General features: G+C 43.3%; 1 protein-coding gene across 1 annotated transcript in view; it reads right to left on the bottom strand.

The window, feature by feature from the left end:
- Window positions 1–11796: 11796 nt before the first annotated feature.
- GPR153 (G protein-coupled receptor 153) overlaps window positions 11797–21959 on the bottom strand; it is a 169212-nt gene continuing 159049 nt past the window's right edge. The window contains exon 6 of the mRNA XM_073656697.1: window positions 11797–20506. Coding sequence (XP_073512798.1) covers window positions 19733–20506 — 774 coding nt within the window. The 3' untranslated portion in view covers window positions 11797–19732. The remainder of the gene's footprint in view (window positions 20507–21959) is intronic.

Here is a 21959-nt window from a genome sequence, read left to right as displayed (position 1 = left end):
TTCTCATTATTAACCACTGATGGTCTGCTGAGCGTTTAAAAAGGACGTTTCGGACAGGGATGGTTCTGATAATTCTTATGCCATTAAGTTCTGTTTGATTTGGCTGTAATGTCTGTGGCTTTGGTCTATGTGACCTTATTTTATTATTACCCTATGTCTATATAGGTTTTTTATCCGCACAATTAATTAAAGGTTACGTTTTAACCCCTAAACCACTATATTTGCTATGTTCTTTTTTACGAAGAAGAATCCGGCTCCAGTCGGGGAGGTAGATTTCCGGATGAATCCCCTAGCCAGATTTTCTTCGATATAATCAGACATGGCCCGGGTTTTGGCCAGCGACAAGGGGTAGATATGCCCACGGAGTGGAGAGGCACCGGGTACCAGGTCGATAGGGCAATCATATGGCCTATGAGGTGGCAGTGCCTCTGCTTCCTTCTTGTCGAAGACATCTACATAGGACCAGTAAAGTGTAGACCAGGTAAATTAGCCAGAGTAGACGGAGGTCGAGCCGGGCGAACCGGGACCAGGCAGGTCTCATGGCAATCCTGCCCCCAACGGAGCACCTCACCGGATCGCCAATTCAGAACGGGTTCATGTCTCTGTAGCCAGGGTAGACCTAGCAAAAGGGAGTGAGAGAGTCCGGATAGCACATGGAAGGAGATCCTCTCCGAGTGCAGCATTGCCACCTGAAGGGTTACAGGCTCTTTGACGAGCAAGATGGTCACCGGAAGGAGTCTTCCATCCACGGAAGCGACTGCCAATGGTTCAGCCAGATGTTTGGTGGGAATCTGATACTTCTCCACAAGGGACTGAGAAATGAGATTCCCAGCGGCTCCGGAATCCAGGTGGGCGGTTTCAAAGAAGCGGGTCTCTCCACAGGAAATAGAAACGGATAGAGTCAAGGACGGAGAGGATTTACTCTTGCCTAGGACGACCTCTCCAAGCGGTCCTAGACACTGGAGTTTCCCGGCTTCACCGGACAGGAACGGATCAGATGCTCCTTACTACCACAGTAGAAACAGCTCCCCTCGGCTCGGCGTGTTTCTTGGCGAGACTTGACAATCGTGGTCTGGTTGATCTGCATGGGTTCGGGCGAGCGTGCCCGGGGAGTTGCTGGTTGGCAGGCAGGTTTCTGGAAAACAGGAGCAAGACGAGGAAATCTTCTCTCCCGGGTAGTCTCCTTAGCTCGTTCCAGGAAACGTATGTTAATCCGGGTAGCTAGTGACACCAGGTCATCCAGGGTGGTAGGAATGTCCCAGCCGGCTAGCTCGTCCTTGACCCATCCGGAAAGACCCTCCCAGAAGGTGGACACCAGGGCCTCGTTTTTCCAGGCAAGCTCAGATGCGAGGGTACGGAACTGTATGGCATACTGGCCCACGGTGAGACTCCCTTGATGGAGACGGAGCAATGAGGAGGCAGTAGAAGTCCTTCGTCCGGGCTCATCGAAGACCTTCCAAAAGGCAGTGAGGAAAGCCGGAAGATCGGACACCAGGGGATCCCCTCTCTCCCATAAAGGGTTTAGCCATGCCAAAGCTTCCCCGGTGAGGTGAGACATGATGAACGCCACCTTGGCCCGGTCGGAGGGAAATTGATGTGCCAGGAGTTCAAAGTGCAGGGTGCACTGGTTCAGAAAACCCCGACATAAGACGGGGTCACCCCCAAAACAAGGAGGCGCAGAGAGCCGGGGTCCAGAGCTGGATGCCATGGCACCAGTAGGCTGAGGCGCCATCGGAGCGGGTGCCGCTCGGCTCGAGGCAGACACAGGTGGAATGGACAGCGTGTCCAGGCGGGAGTTGACAGACCGCAGGTAGGTCAGGATGGTTTCCTGTTGGGATCTCTGACGAGAAACCTCCTGGTACAGGTCTGCAAGCGATGGAGCCTGGTGGCCACCGGGTTCCATGGCCCGTGCAAACTGTTACGGATCCGGGTGGTGGAACCTCTGTGCTGCGGTGCAAGGAGGGACCAGAGGGGCGTAACTAGGTATCAACTCGGACTGACCAAGGTCGCACGGCGGCTCAATCGACTCCGTGAACCAGGGAAGAACCGAGCAGAGGGACCAGGTGCTACTCTGGGCCAGTCCTTGTATGAGAGCAGGTGACTCCCACGGGTCAGAAGGCAGGGACTGACCGGTACAGCACGGCAGGCAGGCTGACGGGTGATCCGGGTAGACGGACTGGCAGACACCACGGGTAACTGGCAGGAGCCTCCAGGTAGGCAAGCTGGTAGGCACGGCAGGTAACAAGCAGGCGCCTCCAGGTAGGCTGGCTGGTAGGCACGGCAGGCAACTGGTACGTTCTCGGGTAGGCAGGCTAGCCTGGCCCATAGACAGACTGGCGGGTTTGGACCGTAGGCAGACCGTCGGGCTGGAGAGTGTACTTGGCTGGCGGAGACTGGTAGCAGGTAAAGGCTCCGGAAAAGCGGACTGGCCAAGCCCATAGACAGACTGGCGGGCTGGGCTGTAAGCAGACTGCCGGGCTGGACTGGTAGTCAGGCTGGCGGACTGGACTGGTAGTCAAGCTGGCGGACTGGACTGGTAGTCAGGCTAGCAGCGGGACCTGAGGGCTGAAGCAGAGTTAGTACACAGAGCTACAACCTTGCAGGGGCACCTCCATTTTGGAGGAGGTGCCTTTTATATGAGAAGTCCTCCGGCCATTGGCCGAGGACTCCTTAGGATGGCGTGTGTGGCCCCTTTAAGACGGAGGGAGCGCGCGTGCGCCCTAAGCACAGTGCTCGGGAAGCTGCGCACGCCAGCAGCAGCAGGAGAGCTGGAAGACGCCGTGCCAGGAGTGCGGCGGTAAGGGGGACGGCGTCCCTGCCTGTCAGGGGGCAGAGACACCGATGCTACAGCACCTACAAAGTTTGTTCCACAATCAGACCTTATTTGCTTGACTGGTCCTCGTATTGCGAGGAATCGTCTTAAGGCATTGATAAAACTGGAGGAATCCATTGATTCTATTACTTCTATGTGTATTGCTCGTACACTCATGCATGTGAACAACACTGCCCAAAGTTTACTTTGTGCATGTCCGCCTCTCGTCCTACGTACAGTGACTTCCCACGGGCCAAAAACGTCCAAACCAATATAGGTAAACGGTGGTTCTGTGCTTGTCCTATCAGCAGGCAAATCAAACATCTGTTGTTGTTGCAGTTTTCCTCTTGCCTTGTGACACTGAACACAAAAATGAATTAAATGGGAAACTTGTCTCTTTGCTCCCACAATCCAGAGGCCGACAACTCTTAAGGCACCTTCAGTGAAGTGTCTGCCTTGATGTTTGACCTTTTCATGGTAATGTCGTATTAGCAGAGTGGTGATGTGGTGATGGCCAGGAACGATTAGAGGATTCTTTTCTGCCTCCTCCAACTTGGCTTTGTTTAAACGACCACCGACTTTCAGTAAACCCTTCTTGTCAATTACGGGATTTAAGTCGACAATAGGGCTGTTTTTAGGGACATCTTGCTTTTTAAGTATACATTCCATTTCCTTGTGAAAAACATTCTGCTGCACATTACGTATCACAAACAGTTCACTCAGAGCAATGTCTTCTGCAGAGAGAGGCTTATGACAGATGTGCCAACCGCGACACTCAGCGTTACAGTCCTTATTGCAGTAGCACTGTGTGATGTGGACTAACCTTGCAATAGCACGAACAAGCCTTGTCCATCTGGAGAAGCGATCAAATTGCAAACAGTCCAAGCCATCCTTTTGCTTGGAACTGGTGATGAGGGTGCTGACGTCAGGACGGATCTCTGGGTCAACGTCTGGATCCTGAAGACTGAAGCTGTCTTCAACGGCAGTCTCTTCATTCTGGCCGCAAAGGAACTCCGGTCCTGTTAACCAAGAAGAGTTTGCGAAGGCACCAACAGTCACTGGCCTAGTAGCAAGGTCAGCAGGGTTAAGATGGGATGGAACATACTGCCATTGCTCAGGTTTAGAGAATTTCCTGATCCTTTCAACGCGGTTACTGACATAGACATAGAAGCGTTTTGTCTGGTTGTATATGTAGCCCAGAACAACCTTGCTGTCTGTGTAGAATCTTGGGTCATCCACGTGAATAGCTAGTTCACTCTGTATGAAGTCTGCAATCTCGATGGCTAGTACAGCCCCACAGAGCTCAAGTCTGGGTATGGTGTGCTCGGGTTTAGGAGCCAATTTAGCCTTTCCAAATAGAAATCCTACAAGGGCTTCATTGTTAGAGTCTATAACCTTCAAATAGGCAACAGCTGCAATGGCTTCAGTAGAGGCGTCAGAGAATATATGGATCTCTTTCCTTTGACTCGTAGCAAGAGATGCTGGAGTGTAACAACGTGGTATGTGGATTTTATCTAAGGCACAAAGAGATTCCCTCCATGACTTCCACTTTAGTTGTTTGTCAGCAGGGAGTGGTGCGTCCCAGTCCTTAATAGACTCTGAGAGTTGCCATAACAGAAGCTTGCCTTGTATAGTCAGGGGTGCAACAAACCCGAGTGGATCGTATAGACTGTTCACCACTGACAGAACCCCACGCTTAGTAAATGTTTTTTCTGTACCACTAACCTGAAAGCTGAAGGAGTCCTTTAGCAAGTTCCATCTCAAGCCCAGACTTCTCTGTACTGGTGGGTTGTCTGAACCTAGATTCAAGTCTCTGAATTCTGAAGCATGATCATTAGAGTGAAAAGCCTTCATGACAACGGCAATTTTATGCAATGTTAAATGAGCTTTAGAAAGCATACCTTGTGTCCGTTTGAGCAGATCTATGGCTTCTTCCGCTGTGGGCAGGGATTTGAGACCTTCGTCCACGGAGAAGTCCTTTTCAACGAACTGTTGGGCGTCCTTCCCGAATTCTGCTTCACCATCAGAGGCAGTCCTACGTAGGCCGTATGTAGCAACTGCAGGAGAAGGGCTGTTTCCGAACACGTGCACCTTCATGCGGTATTCAACCATTTCCTTGCTGGTGTCGTTGTCTCGGTGCCATAGAAAACGGAGATAATTTCTGTGATCTTGTCGCACAATGAAACAATGGAACATTTGTTCAATGTCATCAGTAATGGCGACTGGCTCTTTCCTAAATCTCATGAGCACTCCCACCAGGTTATAAGTCAGGTTGGGACCAGTGAGGAGAACATCGTTCAGAGATACACCATCATGTTTGGCGCTTGAATCGAACACCACTCTGATTTGTTTAGGCTTTCTTGGATGGTATACTCCAAAGGAAGGTAGATACCAGCATTCTTCATTGGCTTGCAAGGGTGGAGCTGGCTCTGCATGGTCATTGCAAAATATCTTCTCCATAAAGGCTACAAAATGGTCCTTCATTTCAGGCTTATTTATCAATGTTCTCTGCAGTGAGGTGAACCTTGATAAGGCCTGTTCTGGGTTGTTAGGAAGCATGGCCCTTGTACCCTTGAAAGGTAAGGGAGCGACCCAACGGTCAGATTCGTTCTTGAAGAATCTACTGTCCATTATTTTAATAAATTCCTTGTCTTCTATGGATAAGGCGACCTTGTTGTCATCTTGTGTTGTGCGAAACACTGTTCTCACTAAGTCGTCACCATAGCGAGTGGGAATGATGTCAGGCTCTTGGATGAAGTCAGAGAATCTTTCTTTCACTTCGTAGTGATGAGAGCATGGTTTGAAGTGAGTTGTGTGACCATTTTGAAGTACATACGTTTTAAAGGAGTTGACTTCGGATGCCTTGTGACTCTTATACAGACATACATTGCCCACGATTACCCAGCCTAGATCAAGTCTTTGGGCGTATGGAGCATCATCTGGGCCATTGCATTGTTGGCGCACCTTGTGGACCCTTAGAATGTCCCTCCCCAGTAGGATTAGAATATCAGCATTCGTGTCCAGAGAAGGAATTTTGTTAGTTAGGTGCCTCAAGTGGGGATGATGAAGCGTGGCTTCCGGAGTGGGAATTTCTTCCTTGTTATCAGGTATCTGGTCACACTCAATTAAAGTTGGCAAGGGTATGTGCACGTTCCCCTTGATTGAAGAGATAATGTACCCAGAGGCTCTCCTACCAGAAGTCTCAATACGACCAGAACAGGTGTTGAGAGTGTACAGAGCCGTTTGTCCTTTTATATTGAAGATCTCAAAGAGTTTGGGCTTTGCTAGAGACCTGTTATTTGGCTCATCTATTATGGCATACATTTTGGAGGCCTTGTCGGGTTGTCCTTCTGGATAGACCTTGACCAGACACACTTTAGCGCAGCATTTAGGACAAGTCCCTTCTCCACATACTTCCATACATGAAGAGGAAACAGAAGTTGCAGCTGGATCAGGAACTTGTGGCTCCCCGCCATGCTTTTGAGCAGGATTGGGTGCTGCAGAAGGTTGTGAATTGTGTGGAGCTGGTGTGGGATGCATAGATGCAACGTGTTTGTCACTACTGCATTCGGTGCACTTAATGACAGCCTTATAGTCCTTAGCAAGGTGGTCTGAGGAGGCGCAACACTTTTAACATATCCCTAGCTCCTTGAGAGTATCTCTGCGTTCCTGCAAAGTCTTTGCCCTGAATCCACGGCATTCCTTAAGTGAGTGAGGTCTTTTGTGAATAGGGCACATACGGTTACTGTCCATAGCTTTAGGAGCAACAGCGTTTGTTTTGTTAAAAGATGGAGCAGTAAGTGGAACGTCAGTCTTTCTCATGGATACTGTGCTCCTTAACTCTCTACGTTTGGTGATATTGTTATCATACCTTGTAGATGATGATGATGATAAAGCTGGTGGAGTAGGTTCAGTGAAGTCAAAGCTGGGATTATTCTTCTTCCGAGCTTGATCACTGATGAACCTGGAAAAATAGGAAAAGGGAGGAAAAGACATATTATGCTGTCCTTTATACCATGAGCCGTGGCCTGCCCATTTATTCTGCATGCCTTTTGGCAACTTGAGAACTACTGGAGTCACGCTATAAGCGGTATCAAGGTAGCTCAGGCCTGAAAGACGTGGGTCTAATTTTGCCAATTCTATTTCCTTTAGCAGGTCACTCAGGTCTTGCAGTTTTCGATTGTCCTTTTTGGGAAGGCTTGCAGTTTCTTAAATAAGGCAGACTCTATGGCTTCTGAGCTGCCGTAGGTTTGCTACAGTCTCTCCCATGCTGCAATAAGACCTGCATCTGAATAGTCCACTGCCTTTATTGTCTTGATGCGCTCCGCTGATTCAGGACCTAACCAGTTGACAAGCAAATCTAGTTGTTCCTTGCCGGTGAGATTAAGGTCTTGGATTACTGCTTGAAAGGTCGATTTCCAGGCTCTATAATTTTCGGCACAAAAATCATATATCTGGCGAATTCAGACATGTCCGACCTCCTGGTCATAGTTGCAGGATTAACTTGTGGTATCCCTGGGGATTGTAAGTTCTCTGGCTTATATGACTGAGACGGATCAGGACGGAATGATGTGGCATGAGGGTTATGTTGTGGTTTAGTCTCTATAGGGTCTGCTGGCTGCGGCCTAAATTGTGGGTTAGTGCTGGAAATTACCTTGTCGGTAGTAGGTGGCGACATTTCTTGGCTTACGGGTGCATCCGTGTGGTGGATTGGAGGTGGCGCTGGTACAGATGGTAAATGTTTTAGCACATAGTCTGTAGTGCGATCAGCTGGGTCCTCCATTTCTCCTGGAATAAAGCAGTCCATATCAGCATCTTGACCTAGTGCTTGTTCAAGGACCTTCAGTTTAGCGAGGGCTGCTGCTTCTTCCCTTTCTGCTTGGAGTATTTTTAATTGAGTTTCCATCTCAGCTTCCTGCTTTTTTAATTGGGCTTCTACTTCAGCCTCCTTCCTAGCAAAGGAGCTTCTTACTCTAGCTTCCTCTGCAGATGCACGGATTTCCAGTATCTTGTCAGACAATGTTGACTTCCTGGACTGAGATGATCTGGAAGACCGAGATGTGATTTTGGTCGAGGTTGTACGATGTGACCTAACCTCTTGGAGGTGTGTGATGCAGAGTTCTGCCTTATCCTGGGCATCTCGCACTAATACGGTCTTTTCTTGGAGAAGAGTCTCCCTTTCAGCCAGCTCTGCTGGGGCATCATCCATATCACAGTTACTCAGGAATGCAATGTACTTAACAGTCTCTGGTAGCGATCATAGGCGGCAGGTAAACTCTTCAATTTGGCGGTTAAATCTGCTGCGTCATTGTTAGCACGTGGAAGAGCTGCTAAATAGTGCTCAACTCTGCCCCATAAATGATCTATGTTATCATGGAGCTCATCTCTGGTTGTCTGCAGGTTCTCTCTGACCTTTTGTGTTGGCTTGGTTACACGTTTGGGTCGTACATCCTGCTCTGCATTAAGTGTGGACTCTGCTCCTGGAGCATCTGCGGTGTCAGGAACATGATGTGCTTCTCCAACAGAGGGATCCACTGTGCCCTTTGTAGACATGCTTTAGCTAAGATGGTAGACTTGCTATCAGACATGCATTGCATATGCACACAGATACTGAAGATTTAAGTCTCTTGTTACTATTCTGCCACCGATGTAAATGGGGCGAGATGTGTCTGAGGGATGTGAAGCGGATCTCTATATAAGCAGTGGCATATAGTGTCAACTCACTGACCTGCGCTTCTATTCCTCATGAACTGCACGTGGTAATCCGGAATGATGATGCCGTGATGAATTCAACAGATTTATTTACAGTTCTTGATGAGGTGAGATGAGGGAAAGTGAAGGATGAGGAAAGGGTAGGAATTGTAGATATAAGAAGAGCCAGGTAAAGTGGTAACAAGAGAATCCTTTCTCCAGTCCTGCAGCATGTGTAGTCAAGATGGATGTGATGAAGAAGAAGGAAGTGAGGAGCAGGAGATAGGAGGAGTTACAGACCGATAGGTGTTATGGGTAAAACACAGGAATAATACATGTTATAACATATTATAACAACGGCCAGTAGATGGCAGCAAAGTACAACAATACAATAATCATGTAACCTTAGGTAATGCCCAAAATGGCTGAAAGTCTTTTCAAACAAAGAGCTGAACAGCACACTGACACTGATGCACCCTGAGCCTGCAGGACAGCTTGAATTTCTTTGGAACTTTATTGGGGCTGCTTATCTACCATCCGGACAATCCTGCATTGCAACCTTTCATCAATTTTTCTCTGCCATCCACGTCCAGGTAGATTAGCTACAGTGCCATGGGTTGTAAACTTCTTGATTATGTTGCGCACCGTGGACAAAGGAGAATCAAGATCTATGGAGATGGGCTTGTAACCATGAGATTGTTGATATTTTTCAACAATCAAGTCCTCAGACAGTTCTCTTCTCCTCTTTCTGTTCTCCATGCTTAGTGTGGTACACACAGACACACAATGCAAAGATTGAGTCAACTTTTCCCCTTTTTATCTGGTTTCAGGTGTGATTTTCATATTTCCCAGACCTATTTCTTGCCACAGGTGAGTTTTAACGAGCATCACATGCTTGAAACAAAGTTGTCTAGCCACATTTTTTGAAAGGTGCCAACAATTTTGTCCGGCCCATTTTTGGGGTTTTGTGTGAAATTATGTCCAATTTGTCTTTTTTTCTCTGTTTTTTTGCGTTGCTCCAATACACACAAAAAAAATAAGCAGGTGTATAACAAGACATGTGTAATTGCATAATTTTCTGGCAGAAATATTTCATTTTCTGGAACAATTTCAAGGGTGCCAACACTTTCGGCCAAAACTGTAAACCTGAAGCCTGAATATTTAAGAAAATATAAGTGAGGTTTTGTCTTTCTTAGGCCATGGCCCCACTATCAGTGTTTGGTCAGTATTCGGTCAGTATTTTTTCTCAGGAGTGGGAGCCAAAACCAGGAGTGGATGAAAAATACAGAATTGGTGACTTGTTTATATCATACCTTTTCCCTGATTGTTCCTCACCTGGTTTTGGCTCCCAGTCAATACTGATAGTGAATATCTGTGTGTGTAGAATTATTGGGCAACTATTAGTGTGCAGTATTATTATGCCACTAATTGAAAAACGTAAATTTTCCCATCTCAGTTGTTTATTTTCATCTGTTAAAGTGAAAATAATAACCAAACAGCTCAAAATGTACAAAAATACATATCTGACGTTTCCATAAAAATATCATTGATGACTATAGCAATATAGCTGCCCTTTCTCTCATTAACAGTCATAAGCTCTATCCATGGAGTCTGTCTGTTTTGTAATCTGTTGACGATCAACTTTTTGGTCAACATCAACCACAGCCTCCCAGCCAAACAATGATCAGAGAGGTGTATTGTTTTTCTTAATTTCCCATTTAAGAAAGTAAATTCTCAATAGTGTTTAGGTCCAGTAAGGAAGGGGCTGTGCGAAAGTGTTTTCTAAAAACTGGTAGTAGGTTTGGGAGGTGATTTTGAGTCCATCTTCAACCCAAAAAGATCTAACTTGATCATCTTTAATAGCAGTACCCACCTCCACCTTGCTGGCTTCTGAATAGAGGTGAAGGTCTGTGGTCATTACTGATCCAGCCACGGGCCCATCCATCTGGTCCGACAACAGTCATTCTCATCTCATCAGTCCATAAAACCTTGTACAAATCTGTCTTCAGATATTTCTTGGCCCAGTCTTGATGTTTCTGTGTCTTGCTCAGTGGTGGTCGGGTATCAGCCTCCCTTACCTCGGTCATGTCTCTGAGCACTGAACACCATGTACTTCTGGGCCTCCAGGGAGGATGCAGCTCTGGAATATGACAGAACAAGAGGATAAAGGCTTCATTTTTTGCGACTTTTGACTATTTGCAACAAAACTTTTGAAGTTTCTGTGATCGTGTCCCAATATCTCAGCAATTTCAAGAGTGCTGCTTCCCTCTGTAAGACTTGTAACAATTACTGACTTTTCAGAGTCAGTTAAATCCAGAGTTTTATTTAAAGCAATTTTTAATACTGCACACAAATTGGTATGGGAACCATACCATGCTTACTGTACTCTAGCTAGAATCTCCTCTAAGAAGTAAGTACACCCCTAGTGTGCTACTAGTACTGACACATCAGAGCTGCCTTTCTAGCTGCATGGCCGAGTGCCTGTGCAGCTTGTAAACTCCATCCTGGCACGGGAGATGGTCACATTGGTCAGTGGAGTGGAGATGATTGGAGAAGGTCCTGAGATGATGTCACCGTCACATGACCTGAGGGGGTGGAGCTTGTGTGCAGAGACTGGGAAAGAAAGTGAAGCAGACCATCTCCTCATGTGCTTAGTGCTCTCTGCCTGAACCTGGGGAATGCTGGGAGACAGTTGTAGTTCTAGTTAGTATATACCCTCCCTGTAATATCTATCACTGTCACATAGCCTGGACATGCTTGGAATTGTAGTTCTCCTTATACCTTCTCTCGATGTGATATTGATGACCTATCCTGTAGGTCAGGAGAGTCTTTTATGAGTTATCTGGACCCCAATATTTAACCTCTAAAGTTGGTGAACTTTAGGCAGGGGACTGTGTTTGCCCCTATGTGCTGTGTGCTTCCTCGGAGTTGGATGTCCTGTAAGGTTATACAATAATGTTGCATATAGTTTTGTCAGTTTACTAAACAGAACACAATATAGTAGCGCCCTCTACTGACAGAACTTAGTTATTAGGACCATCTACACTATGCATTTACATTTTCTGTAATCCCTAGGAATTTATTCCATATCTGTATTGGTTCCAAACATTGAAGGTCCAGAATACGGAGCCAAGTCAGTTACAGCAGCTATTTTGTTTCTCAAACGTACAGCATTGTTCACATTAGTCCTGTATTTCCCAAATACATGGACAGTTTTGGTAGAAATGCCCTTTAATATTTTTAATACATCATGAAAACACGAAGTAAGAGCAGAAGTCACATGGAAACGCGTCTTAAAAAGTGTATAATATTAACGTTTAATCTTCATATTACATAACATCCACACGCATGCGTCACACAAAGTCATCAGTTCTTTATCATGCGTGAAATATCAGAGACAAAATTTACGCCCCGAATCCAGGTGATCCGCACATTGAGATCCGCGTCATTACATTCAGGCTCATTACAGATGCAGCAGAGCTGAGCTCGTCATTTCACACACCGTGTGTTATCTGTAGATGTTCATAGGATACAGGTTCATTTATTTTGTTATCATGGTGTACAGAAAAAAAAGATAAATAATAAATTCAGTTTTGCTACATCTGTATAACAAGATTGTGTATCAGTCTGCATAAACAGTCATTGCAAAATATTCAGTACAGATTTTAAATCTGTAGCAAAATTACACTTGGTCAACAACAAACAGGCAGTGTCACACTATAGATGGCACTATAATGTAAGTCACAGCTCAGGATCCATGACCTGGAGGGTTATTCACTAACATTATTCAAAGCTTCATATCTGTCATATCACTGAGGAGTATCCATGGACGGAGGTATCCATATAATCACTTTAGCATATAGCCTCTATAATGTGATGGCGATTGTAAGGCATTTACAGCCATATATATGCACTGCTCAAAAAAATAAAGGGAACAATCAAATAACACATCCTAGATCTGAATGAATGAAATATTCTCATTGAATACTTTGTTCTGTACAAAGCTGAATGTGCTGACAACAAAATCACACAAAAATCATCAATGGAAATCAAATTTATTAACCAATGGAGGCCTGGATCTGGAGTCACCCCCAAAATTAAAGTGGAAAAACACACTACAGGCTGATGCAACTTTGATGTAATGTCCTTAAAACAAGTCAAAATGAGGCTCAGTATTGTGTGTGGCCTCCACGTGCCTGTATGACCTCCCTACAATGCCTGGGCATGCTCCTGCTGAGGTTGCGGATGGTCTCCTGTGGGATCTCCTCCCAGACCTGGACTAAAGCATCCGCCAACTCCTGGACAGTCTGTGGTGCAACGTGACGTTGGTGGATGGAGTGAGACATGTTGTCCCAGATGTGCTCAATCGGATTCACATCTGGGGAACGGACGGGCCAGTCCATAGCTTCAATGCCTTCATCTTGCAGGAACTGCTGACACACTCCAGCCACATGAGGTCTGGCATTGTCCTGCATTAGGAGGAACCCAGGGACAATAGCACCAGCATATGGTCTCACAAGGGGTCTGAGGATCTCATCTCGGTGCCTAATGGCAGTCAGGCTACCTCTGGCGAGCACATGGAGAAAGAAATGCCACCCCACACCATTACTGACCCACTGCCAAACCGGTCATGCTGAAGGATGCTGCAGGCAGCAGATCGATCTCCACGGCGTCTGTGGCAAATGCCAAGCGCCCTGTACGGTGTTGGGCTGTGAGCACAACCCCCATCTGTGGACGTCGGGCTCTCATACCACCCTCATGGAGTCGGTTTCTAACCGTTTGTGCAGACACATGCACATTTGTGGCCTGCTGGAGGTCATTTGCAGGGCTCTGGCAGTGCTCCTCCTGTTCCTCCTTGCACAAAGGCGGAGGTAGCGGTCCTGCTGCTGGGTTGTTGCCCTCCTACGGCCCCCTCCACGTCTCCTGGTGTACTGACCTGTCTCCTGGTAGCGCCTCCAGCCTCTGGACACTACGCTGACAGACACAGCAAACGTCCTTGCCACAGCTCGCATTGATGTGCCATCCTGGATGAGCTGCACTACCTGAGCAACTTCTGTGGGTTGTAGAGTCCCTCTCATGCTACCACGAGTGTGAAAGCACAACCAACATTCAAAAGTGACCAAAACATCAGCCAAAAAGCATTGGTACTGAGATGTGGTCTGTGGTCCCCACCTGCAGAACCACTCTATAATTAAGAGTGTCTTGATAATTGTAAATAATGTCCATCTATTGTCTATTCCATTTGCACAACAGCATGTGAAATTGATTGTCAATCAGTGTTGCTTCCTAAGTGGACAGTTTTATTTCACAGAAGTTTGATTTTCTTGGATTTATATTCTCTTGTTTAAGTGTTCCCTTTATTTTTTTGAGCAGTGTATATATACAGTTGAAACCACAAGTTTCCATACACTATATAAAAGGACACATATACATGTTTTTCTTAATATCTAACATGAAATCAGAATAAACCTTTCCCATTTTAGGTCAAATAGGATTACCATAATTTTTAATATTTGACAAATGCCAGAATAATGTTTTAAGGCATTTTTATTACTTACTGCAAAGTCAAAACTTTATATACATTTCATTAGTATTTGGTACCATTGCCCTCAAATTGAATGATCTGGGTCAAACGTTTGGGATATCCTTCCACAAGCTTCTCACAATAGTTGGTCGGAAATTGGGCCCATTCCTCCTGACAAAACTGGTGTAACTGATCCAGGTTTGTAGGTCGCCTTGCTCGCATCTGCCTTTTCAGCTTTGCCCATAAATTTTCAATAGGATTGAGATCAAGGCTTTGTGATGGTCACTCCAAAACATTGACTTTGTTATCCTGAAGCCACTTTGTTACCATTTTGGCAGTATGCTTTGGGTCATTGTCCATTTAGAAGACCCAATTCCTCCCAAGCTTTACCTTCCTGGCTGATGTCTTGAGATGTTGCTTCAGTATTGCCACATAATCTTTTCTTATGATGCCGTCTATTTTATGAAGTGTACCAGTCCCTCCTGTAGCAAAACAACCCCACAACATGATGATGCCACCCCCGTGTTTCATAGTTGGGATGGTTTTCTTAGGCTTCCAAGCTTCTCCCTTTTTCCTCCAAACGTAACGATGGTCATTATGCCCAAAAAGGTAAATTTAAATTTAATCAGATCACATGACATGCCTCTAAAAATTAAGGTCTTTGTTCTTGTGTGCATTTGCAAACATTAATCTGGCTTTTTTATGTTTCTTTTGGAGTATTGGCTTCTTCCTGACAGAGTGGTCTTTCAGCCCATGTTGATACAGTACTCGTTTCACTGTGGATATTGACACAATCTTACCAGCTTCCGCCATCATCTTCACAAGGTCTTTTGCTTTTGTCCTTGGGTTGATATGCACATGTCGGACCAAAGCACGTTCATCTCTCACAGAACCTGTCTCCTTCCTGAGCGGTATGATGGCTGGACATTCCCATCTTGTTTGTACTTGTATAATTGCTTGTACAGATGAACAAGGCACCTTCAGGTATCTTGAAATTGTACCCAAAAATGAACCAGACTTGTGCTTGTCCACAATTCTCTTTCTGATATCTTGGCTGATTTCTTTAGACTTTCCCATGATGCTACACAAAGAAGCAGTGTGCTTCAGGTGTGCATTAAAATACATCCACAGGTGTGTCTCTAATTAACTCAGATATGGCCAAAAAACCTACCAGAAGCTTCCAAACACATGACATCATCATATGGGCAGTCCAGAATTGTTTAAAGGCATAGTAATCTTAGTGTATGTAAACTTGTGACTTTGCAGCAAGTAATAAAAATGCCTTAGAACATTCTCTCTCTCTCATTATTCTGGCATTGTCAAATATTAAAAATTATGGTAATACTAATTGGCCTAAAACAGGAAAGGTTTATTCTGATTTCATGTCAGATATTGAGAAAAACATGCATATGTGTCTTTTTATATAGTATATGTAAACTTCTGGTTTCAACTGTATGTATATATAAGGTTGAGTTAGAGCTGCACTCACTCTTTTGCTGGTGCAGTTACTGTGTACATACATTACATTACTTATCCTGTACTGATCCTTAGTTACATCCTGTATTATACTCCAGAGCTGCACTCACTCTTTTGCTGGTGCAGTCACAGTGTACATACATTACATTACTTATCCTGTACTGATCCTTAGTTACATCCTGTATTATACTCCAGAGCTGCACTCACTATTCTGCTGGTGCAGTCACTGTGTACATACATTACTTATCCTGTACGGATCCTTAGTTAAATCCTGTATTATACTCCAGAGCTGCACTCACTATTCTGCTGGTGCAGTCACTGTGTACATACATTACATTTCTTATCCTGTACTGATCCTGAGTTACATCCTGTATTATACTCCAGAGCTGCACTCACTATTCTGCTGGTGCAGTCACTGTGTACATACATTACTTATCCTGTACGGATCCTTAGTTAAATCCTGTATTATACTCCAGAGCTGCACTCAGTATTCTGCTGGCGGAATCTTTTCTCACTGTCTTTCCATTAAAGTGTTTCTCTCACTCAGACAACCCCTTGAATTACAGACTTGCACGGTGATCATTGATCGCTGCAGGCTCTACTCCTGAGCACAAAAGTGATTATATTAGGGGGAGATGCAGCTAAATTTATATTTATCCGGTTCTGGTGCACCAGAGTAAGAAACTAATGTCGGTGGAGTGCCCGGTGCCCCTAGAGTGCAGGGACGTCACTGTGGCGGCATCAGCCGGCATTTACACCAATGGCTGCACTAGTAATCAGATTTTCCTAAAAAAGCACATTTACAAGGAGAATTCATTTTAAGCTTTACTGCAGATTTCCACTTTGCGAAATCTTAGTAAATTACCCCTTGATCCAGCACAAGTCATAAATCACATGAAATCAGTGTCATTAGCGTAGATTAAGCGTAAGAGCGCCTCCGAATCCTTTCAAGGTAAAAAAAGGTAAAAGAACCAGTAAAATAAGTGTGAACCTTGAAATCATGAAAATATAACAAAATTAAATAATCCAGAAAATCTGATGATCCAGCTGCTGTCAGATCCAGTATCAGAATACTGTTATTTACTGTATATAGAGCCGGGTGACAAGATCATAGGAGCTGTAATGGCTGTCGCTGGCTTTAGGGGCACAGCAAGTGGTGTCTCAACATTTTAATTCCAGCAAATTCACCAATATTTGAATCCTAAATTATGGAAAATTTTGCATCCCGCGCCCATTGCAGCAGAACATAAATGCAAAATTTGTCAAGATTCATTCCTCCCTCTGGACCGAAGCAGATTAAATGGACAGTGTAGGATACTGAATGGGGCATGACAGGTGCATTTTGTGACATGGCTGACAACCCTACTGGAGGACAAAAAATGCAAGAAATTAGCCAAATGCATTAGTAAAGGCAATAGAGCATCCAAATACCATACGGCTTATACATACGTCCTTCCCCCACCACAGAGAGGCAGCCTAGTCCAAAGAGAAATATCCCTGACACATTGACAAAATGTTGTGCCAGATTTTTTTTGAAGGATATGTATACTTTTGCAATCATAGTTTTTTTTTCTATTAATCCAAAAAAAGAAACAATGCTGGAAATACTCTAAAAAGTGCCACAGTTTTGTGTATACAGCTATAATGCAGATATGTGTCTCCATGGCAACAGACTACAAACAAGTCCTTTGTAGTCTGACATGCAGCCAGACTACGCTTCTATCTTTTCTTCGTAATAACAGACAAAGATGTTGCTGTGGGGTGTACAGCTACACCAGCCATGGCCCCAGAGCCGGAACGGACAGCAACATTGGCTTCACCAGAAGAAACAAAAAACTTTCTAGTGTAAGACAACTGCCAATGAAATCACTTCTGTTCCGATTCATCATTTGCGATTTTTGGAAGTCACTTTTCTTTTTTCTCTTTTGGGATTCACTGACCTATTTTTTTTTTTGCCCCAATTTCATCAAAATAGTGCACACGGATCCTGAATTTTGCACAAAAAAATAGCTCTATATTTTTGTCTTTAGTCTGCCTTGTTACTTTTTAGAGCAAAAAAAGTTGACACCTTTCACTTAAATGTTGCAAAATTTCCTTCAAAATATGTGATGGATATAATTTGACTCCAGGAGTGATGGGGAAAGGGCTGGAATAAATTTGTGACGAACTTTGTGACTTTTCAAAAAGTTGCAAATGATAATGATGATGATGAATCAGGCAAAAAGATCTGGGAACTGAAAACTCAGCCCAAAGTGGTGGTAAACTAAAAAAAAAAACAGACGAAGACATAAAAAAAGGCACAAACAAAAAGAGGACTATGGTGCAAACAAGAAAGACGAAAAAAATCAGGAGTAACTGCAATAATGAATCTGGTTCTTCATCTCTCTACTTGACCTATATGTGCACCGTTATTTGACTTTGTCAATGTAAATACTTGTGTAATAAATAATGGAGGCATGTAGTGAGGGTACATAGTGAGTGTATAGATAGGTAATGTTTGCAAGTAATGAGAAACATCTAAGTAGCTCTTTGAATGTTTATTTCTGGGTGCTTGCAGGTAGTGTAGACGTATTAAAGCGGTTATCCAGTACTATATAATTTTTTACTACAGGCGTTAAAACTAACTGTTGTGCCCGGTGCCAATCTCTGCCGGTATAGAGTGGTCATAGACGGCTCCCGCCAGCGATTCAGCGGCTTCAGCTGACGTCACATTGATACAGCAGTGGCTTCTCTTCCACTTTGCTCTGTTGGCGGGTCATGACTGCTGATGTGATGCAAATTGACAGCTGGCTCCCCGCTACCTAACTGCAGGGAGCCCACTGTCAATCGGCATGATGTCAGCAGTTACGCCCCGTCAACAGAGCAGAGCAGAAGAAGAGGAGCTGCTCTGTTAACCTGGAGAAACTGAATTGCCAGCAGGAACGGTCAGTGACCACTTTGAGCCACCATCAGATAAAACAGGCAAACGGTTTCCTCAGTTAGAAACTACCTGCCTGTTAGTTTTTAGACCCATAGTAAAAAAAAAATAATAGTCCTGGCAAACCTTGGAGAAAATATAGTAGGAGCTCAACACAACATGGTAGAAAATGTTAATCAAAACTGTTGTCTAATCCAGTCACATTTTTACAATTTTTTAGATTCCTAAAAATTTTTGTTTACATAAGTATTAAAACCTCTTTTATCCATTTTTTTTGTACAATAAAGCAAAAGACAAAGCATTTTTCTTGGACTGGAGTTAGAGGATCTCCAGGGAGATAACTCCCATGCCAGATGAGAACATATGGTAATTTAGTACAATTATTATTTTTCTTTTTCTTGTAAATTGTCTGTATAGCAATTATTTTGATCATTTTATGCTGTATCTGTCATAATACAACAAGTGCAAATCATAATTCACTGTTATAAGGGAGTCATATATATATATATATATATATATATATATATATATATATATATATATATATATATATATATATACACCGTATATATATTTTAAATATATAATTTTTGGACGCTAAGAATAAAAAAGGGGCATGCTTCAGCATTGATGACCTTGTCATACAAAATTTACAAAATCAACATACAGCAAATTACTTCCGCTTCTTTTAAAAAAAGATACATTACAGAGAATACCATACAGAATAGGTACAATATTTAAGATTTTTCCTTTTTTTTAAATCATAATTTTTTTTTTAAGTAAAACAATTTTTTTAACTCATTAGCAAAACCCACAAAAACAAAATTTCATTCAGTAATAGAAAATCGTAAAATGTATATTAAAAAGTCACTTATAGAGAGTGGATGGAGGAATTATATAAGCATGCATAATATATTTATTGATGACGTGTAAGGAGATAATGATTTTTAAGACACATTTTTCCATGTACAACGAATAGGATGCATTACATATTTTTTTAGAAAATAAATGAGTTTCGCATTTTTTTCTTCTATTTTTTTTTCTATAAGGAGAACCCGAGCTGATTATAACCTGTAAATCTGTATTCCTGATTTTTTGTTTTACATTTTTTCCCTATGAAAAGCAAAAAAAAAAAAGAGTTAAAAAGTTGTTTCTGTTGAGATAATTAAAATACAAAGTTCTCTTCTTTGGTGCTGTTTCCAGTTCCGGGTATTAAAATACAAGAAAAGGAGAATTTATAAACCCTGAAACAAAGTACCTGTCCTTGACCAAAAAGGATATGTCTAAAAATTACCCCCCGAAAAATCAAACCCTAAGATGTAGATCCAATGGAATCTGAATGAAACGTTATGTAACCAGATGATGCAGAAGGTGAACTTAAAAAGCTGTTTGTACTTCCCTTATCTTCTATCTTGTTGGGTTGGTCCTGTCCAGTCCATGTATTGCTTAGCCCCTTCTGACAATTGTTTGAGTCACCAGAGTTATTTTTGGACAGCACCTCATCCAATTTCTGAGATTCAGCCTTCTGAACGTGTCTTTGACTATTACGGGCTCTTCGGTGGCCTTCGGTGTAGAACCTTTTGTGGTCATCATGAGGTCTGTGATGACTAGGAACGTTTAAAGTACAACTTTTCCCATGAGGAGAGAATCTCCGTAATACCTGTGGCTCTCGCTCAAAATCCGTCAGGGTAAAATGAGTAAGTGTGGGATGCTGTAGGGCATCAGGAATGAGAGCAATAGAAGAAGACCTAATGGCACCTTTCCTTGGACTCGGCAGAGGAGTGTCATCGATAAAACTGACCACTTCTTCTCTGCTAAAGCACTTAAAGTCGTCTCTGTAAAGTTCTTCCAAGGTGAAATGTTTGAGTGAAATGAGGCTCTCCGAGGCTTTTCGGCACTTTCGATAGGGCAAGCTGGGGTCTTCATGGTACATTATTAGACTACTGCGCCTTTCACGTCTCGGCAGTGTGAAGAATGAAATAGCAGCAATATCTTCTGCGGATCCCCAGCCGTGAATGAATGCCGGTATCTGTCCCGTAGTAAAAATATCCGTTTCATCATGGGAATAACGTCTTGTTGGAGGGACCTAGGGTAGATATTGCAGAAGATATTAAAATAGGCCACCAGGTCACCTTTTTGGGACAAGTATACTTTTAATTGATGCAAAAAAAAACAAGCAGTCTTCATAAAACATCATGGCTTGGTGTCAATCATAATGAATATTGGTAGAAAAGATGATTCAATTATGGATGACTAACATGAACGTAGTCTAGTACTATATGATACTATGAGCCTATGGTCAAGAGACCAAGATGCTCTAAGGATTTTATGTCTCAAGACTTTCTGACGTGTTTGGCTGCAGCGGTCTAGAGAAGATAAGAATGAGGGGGACTCAGCCAATTGGATGAAGGTACCCAGGGTATGTGTTATTAATTTTTTATACTGTAAATAAAAGGGTAAACACCTCTGAAAAAATCCCTTTAAGAGAAGGCTCAAATGCAAAATATTAGGCTATGTTCAGATGTTGCATTTTTGCTGCATTTTTTCTGAAGGCCAAACCTGCTCTCTTGACAGTAAAGAAGCTGCTTACAAAAAAACAGGTTTTGCTGCATTTTTGATGTTTTTTTGGTGCATTTTTGGTGCAGTACTTGGTTAATAACATTATTTTTTTCACCAAAAAAAGCAGAAAAAATGCATGATTGTGTTTTTTGCACTCTCTCATTGCTTTCTATGGTGAAAAACGCTGCAAAAACACTGAAAGAATTGACATGCTGCAGTGTTCAAAAAAGCAGTGGTTTTCCAATTTAGTCAGGAAAAAAAAAACAATTGTGTACTTGAGATTTCTGAAATCTCGTAGCTTTTGCTGATACCGTAAAACGCAGCTTTTAATTTGCATAAAAAAATCTGCAAAAACGCAATGTGTGAACATAGCCTTATCCATGCCCCATTTACTGTCACACTCCATATAATATTAGTATTCTAGTCTTATGTGGCAGAGTGGTCAACAGGACATGTACGCATTTCCAAATTTTATGCCCCTCTATTCGCACTCTAACAATGCTTCTACACAAACCAAATTCTGCAAAAATACCATGAAAGACCTTATGATGACAGGGAGACTTGACAAGTGAAAATTATGTTTCATTCCCTTCTTTCTGAAAAATAATATAAAACGGTAAAAATGTGACTAATTTGAATTAAACCTGACAATAAATTCTAAAATCTCCTCCCTTGTACTTCCAAAATATCCAGCCTATCAAAGTTCAACACTAGCAAAACTTGTGGTTTTAAAGGAAACCAGTTATTTCCCCAAATTCTATAGGGTTAATCTGTAGGTTAATAGTGTTACAATGATGGCTGGCTGCAGCACTGAAAGGACTAATTTTTAAACATTATCATACTGGGAGCTGTCGGCTTTCAGTCATGGAGCAGCTGCAGTACCTGATGATGTTTAAAATCTGTTTTTCTAGGAAATTCTGCCCAAAAGTGGATCGGCCAGGATGTATCTGCTGTCAGGTTTCCTTTAACACTATATCTGC

Source organism: Phyllobates terribilis, unplaced genomic scaffold, assembly GCF_046119375.1.
Source record: "Phyllobates terribilis strain yellow unplaced genomic scaffold, ASM4611937v1 Scaffold_12__6_contigs__length_324123572, whole genome shotgun sequence".
In the NCBI taxonomy this organism is placed as follows: domain Eukaryota; kingdom Metazoa; phylum Chordata; class Amphibia; order Anura; family Dendrobatidae; genus Phyllobates; species Phyllobates terribilis.
Note: the sequence above shows the minus strand (reverse complement) of the source record. Positions and strands in the feature narration are given on the sequence as shown.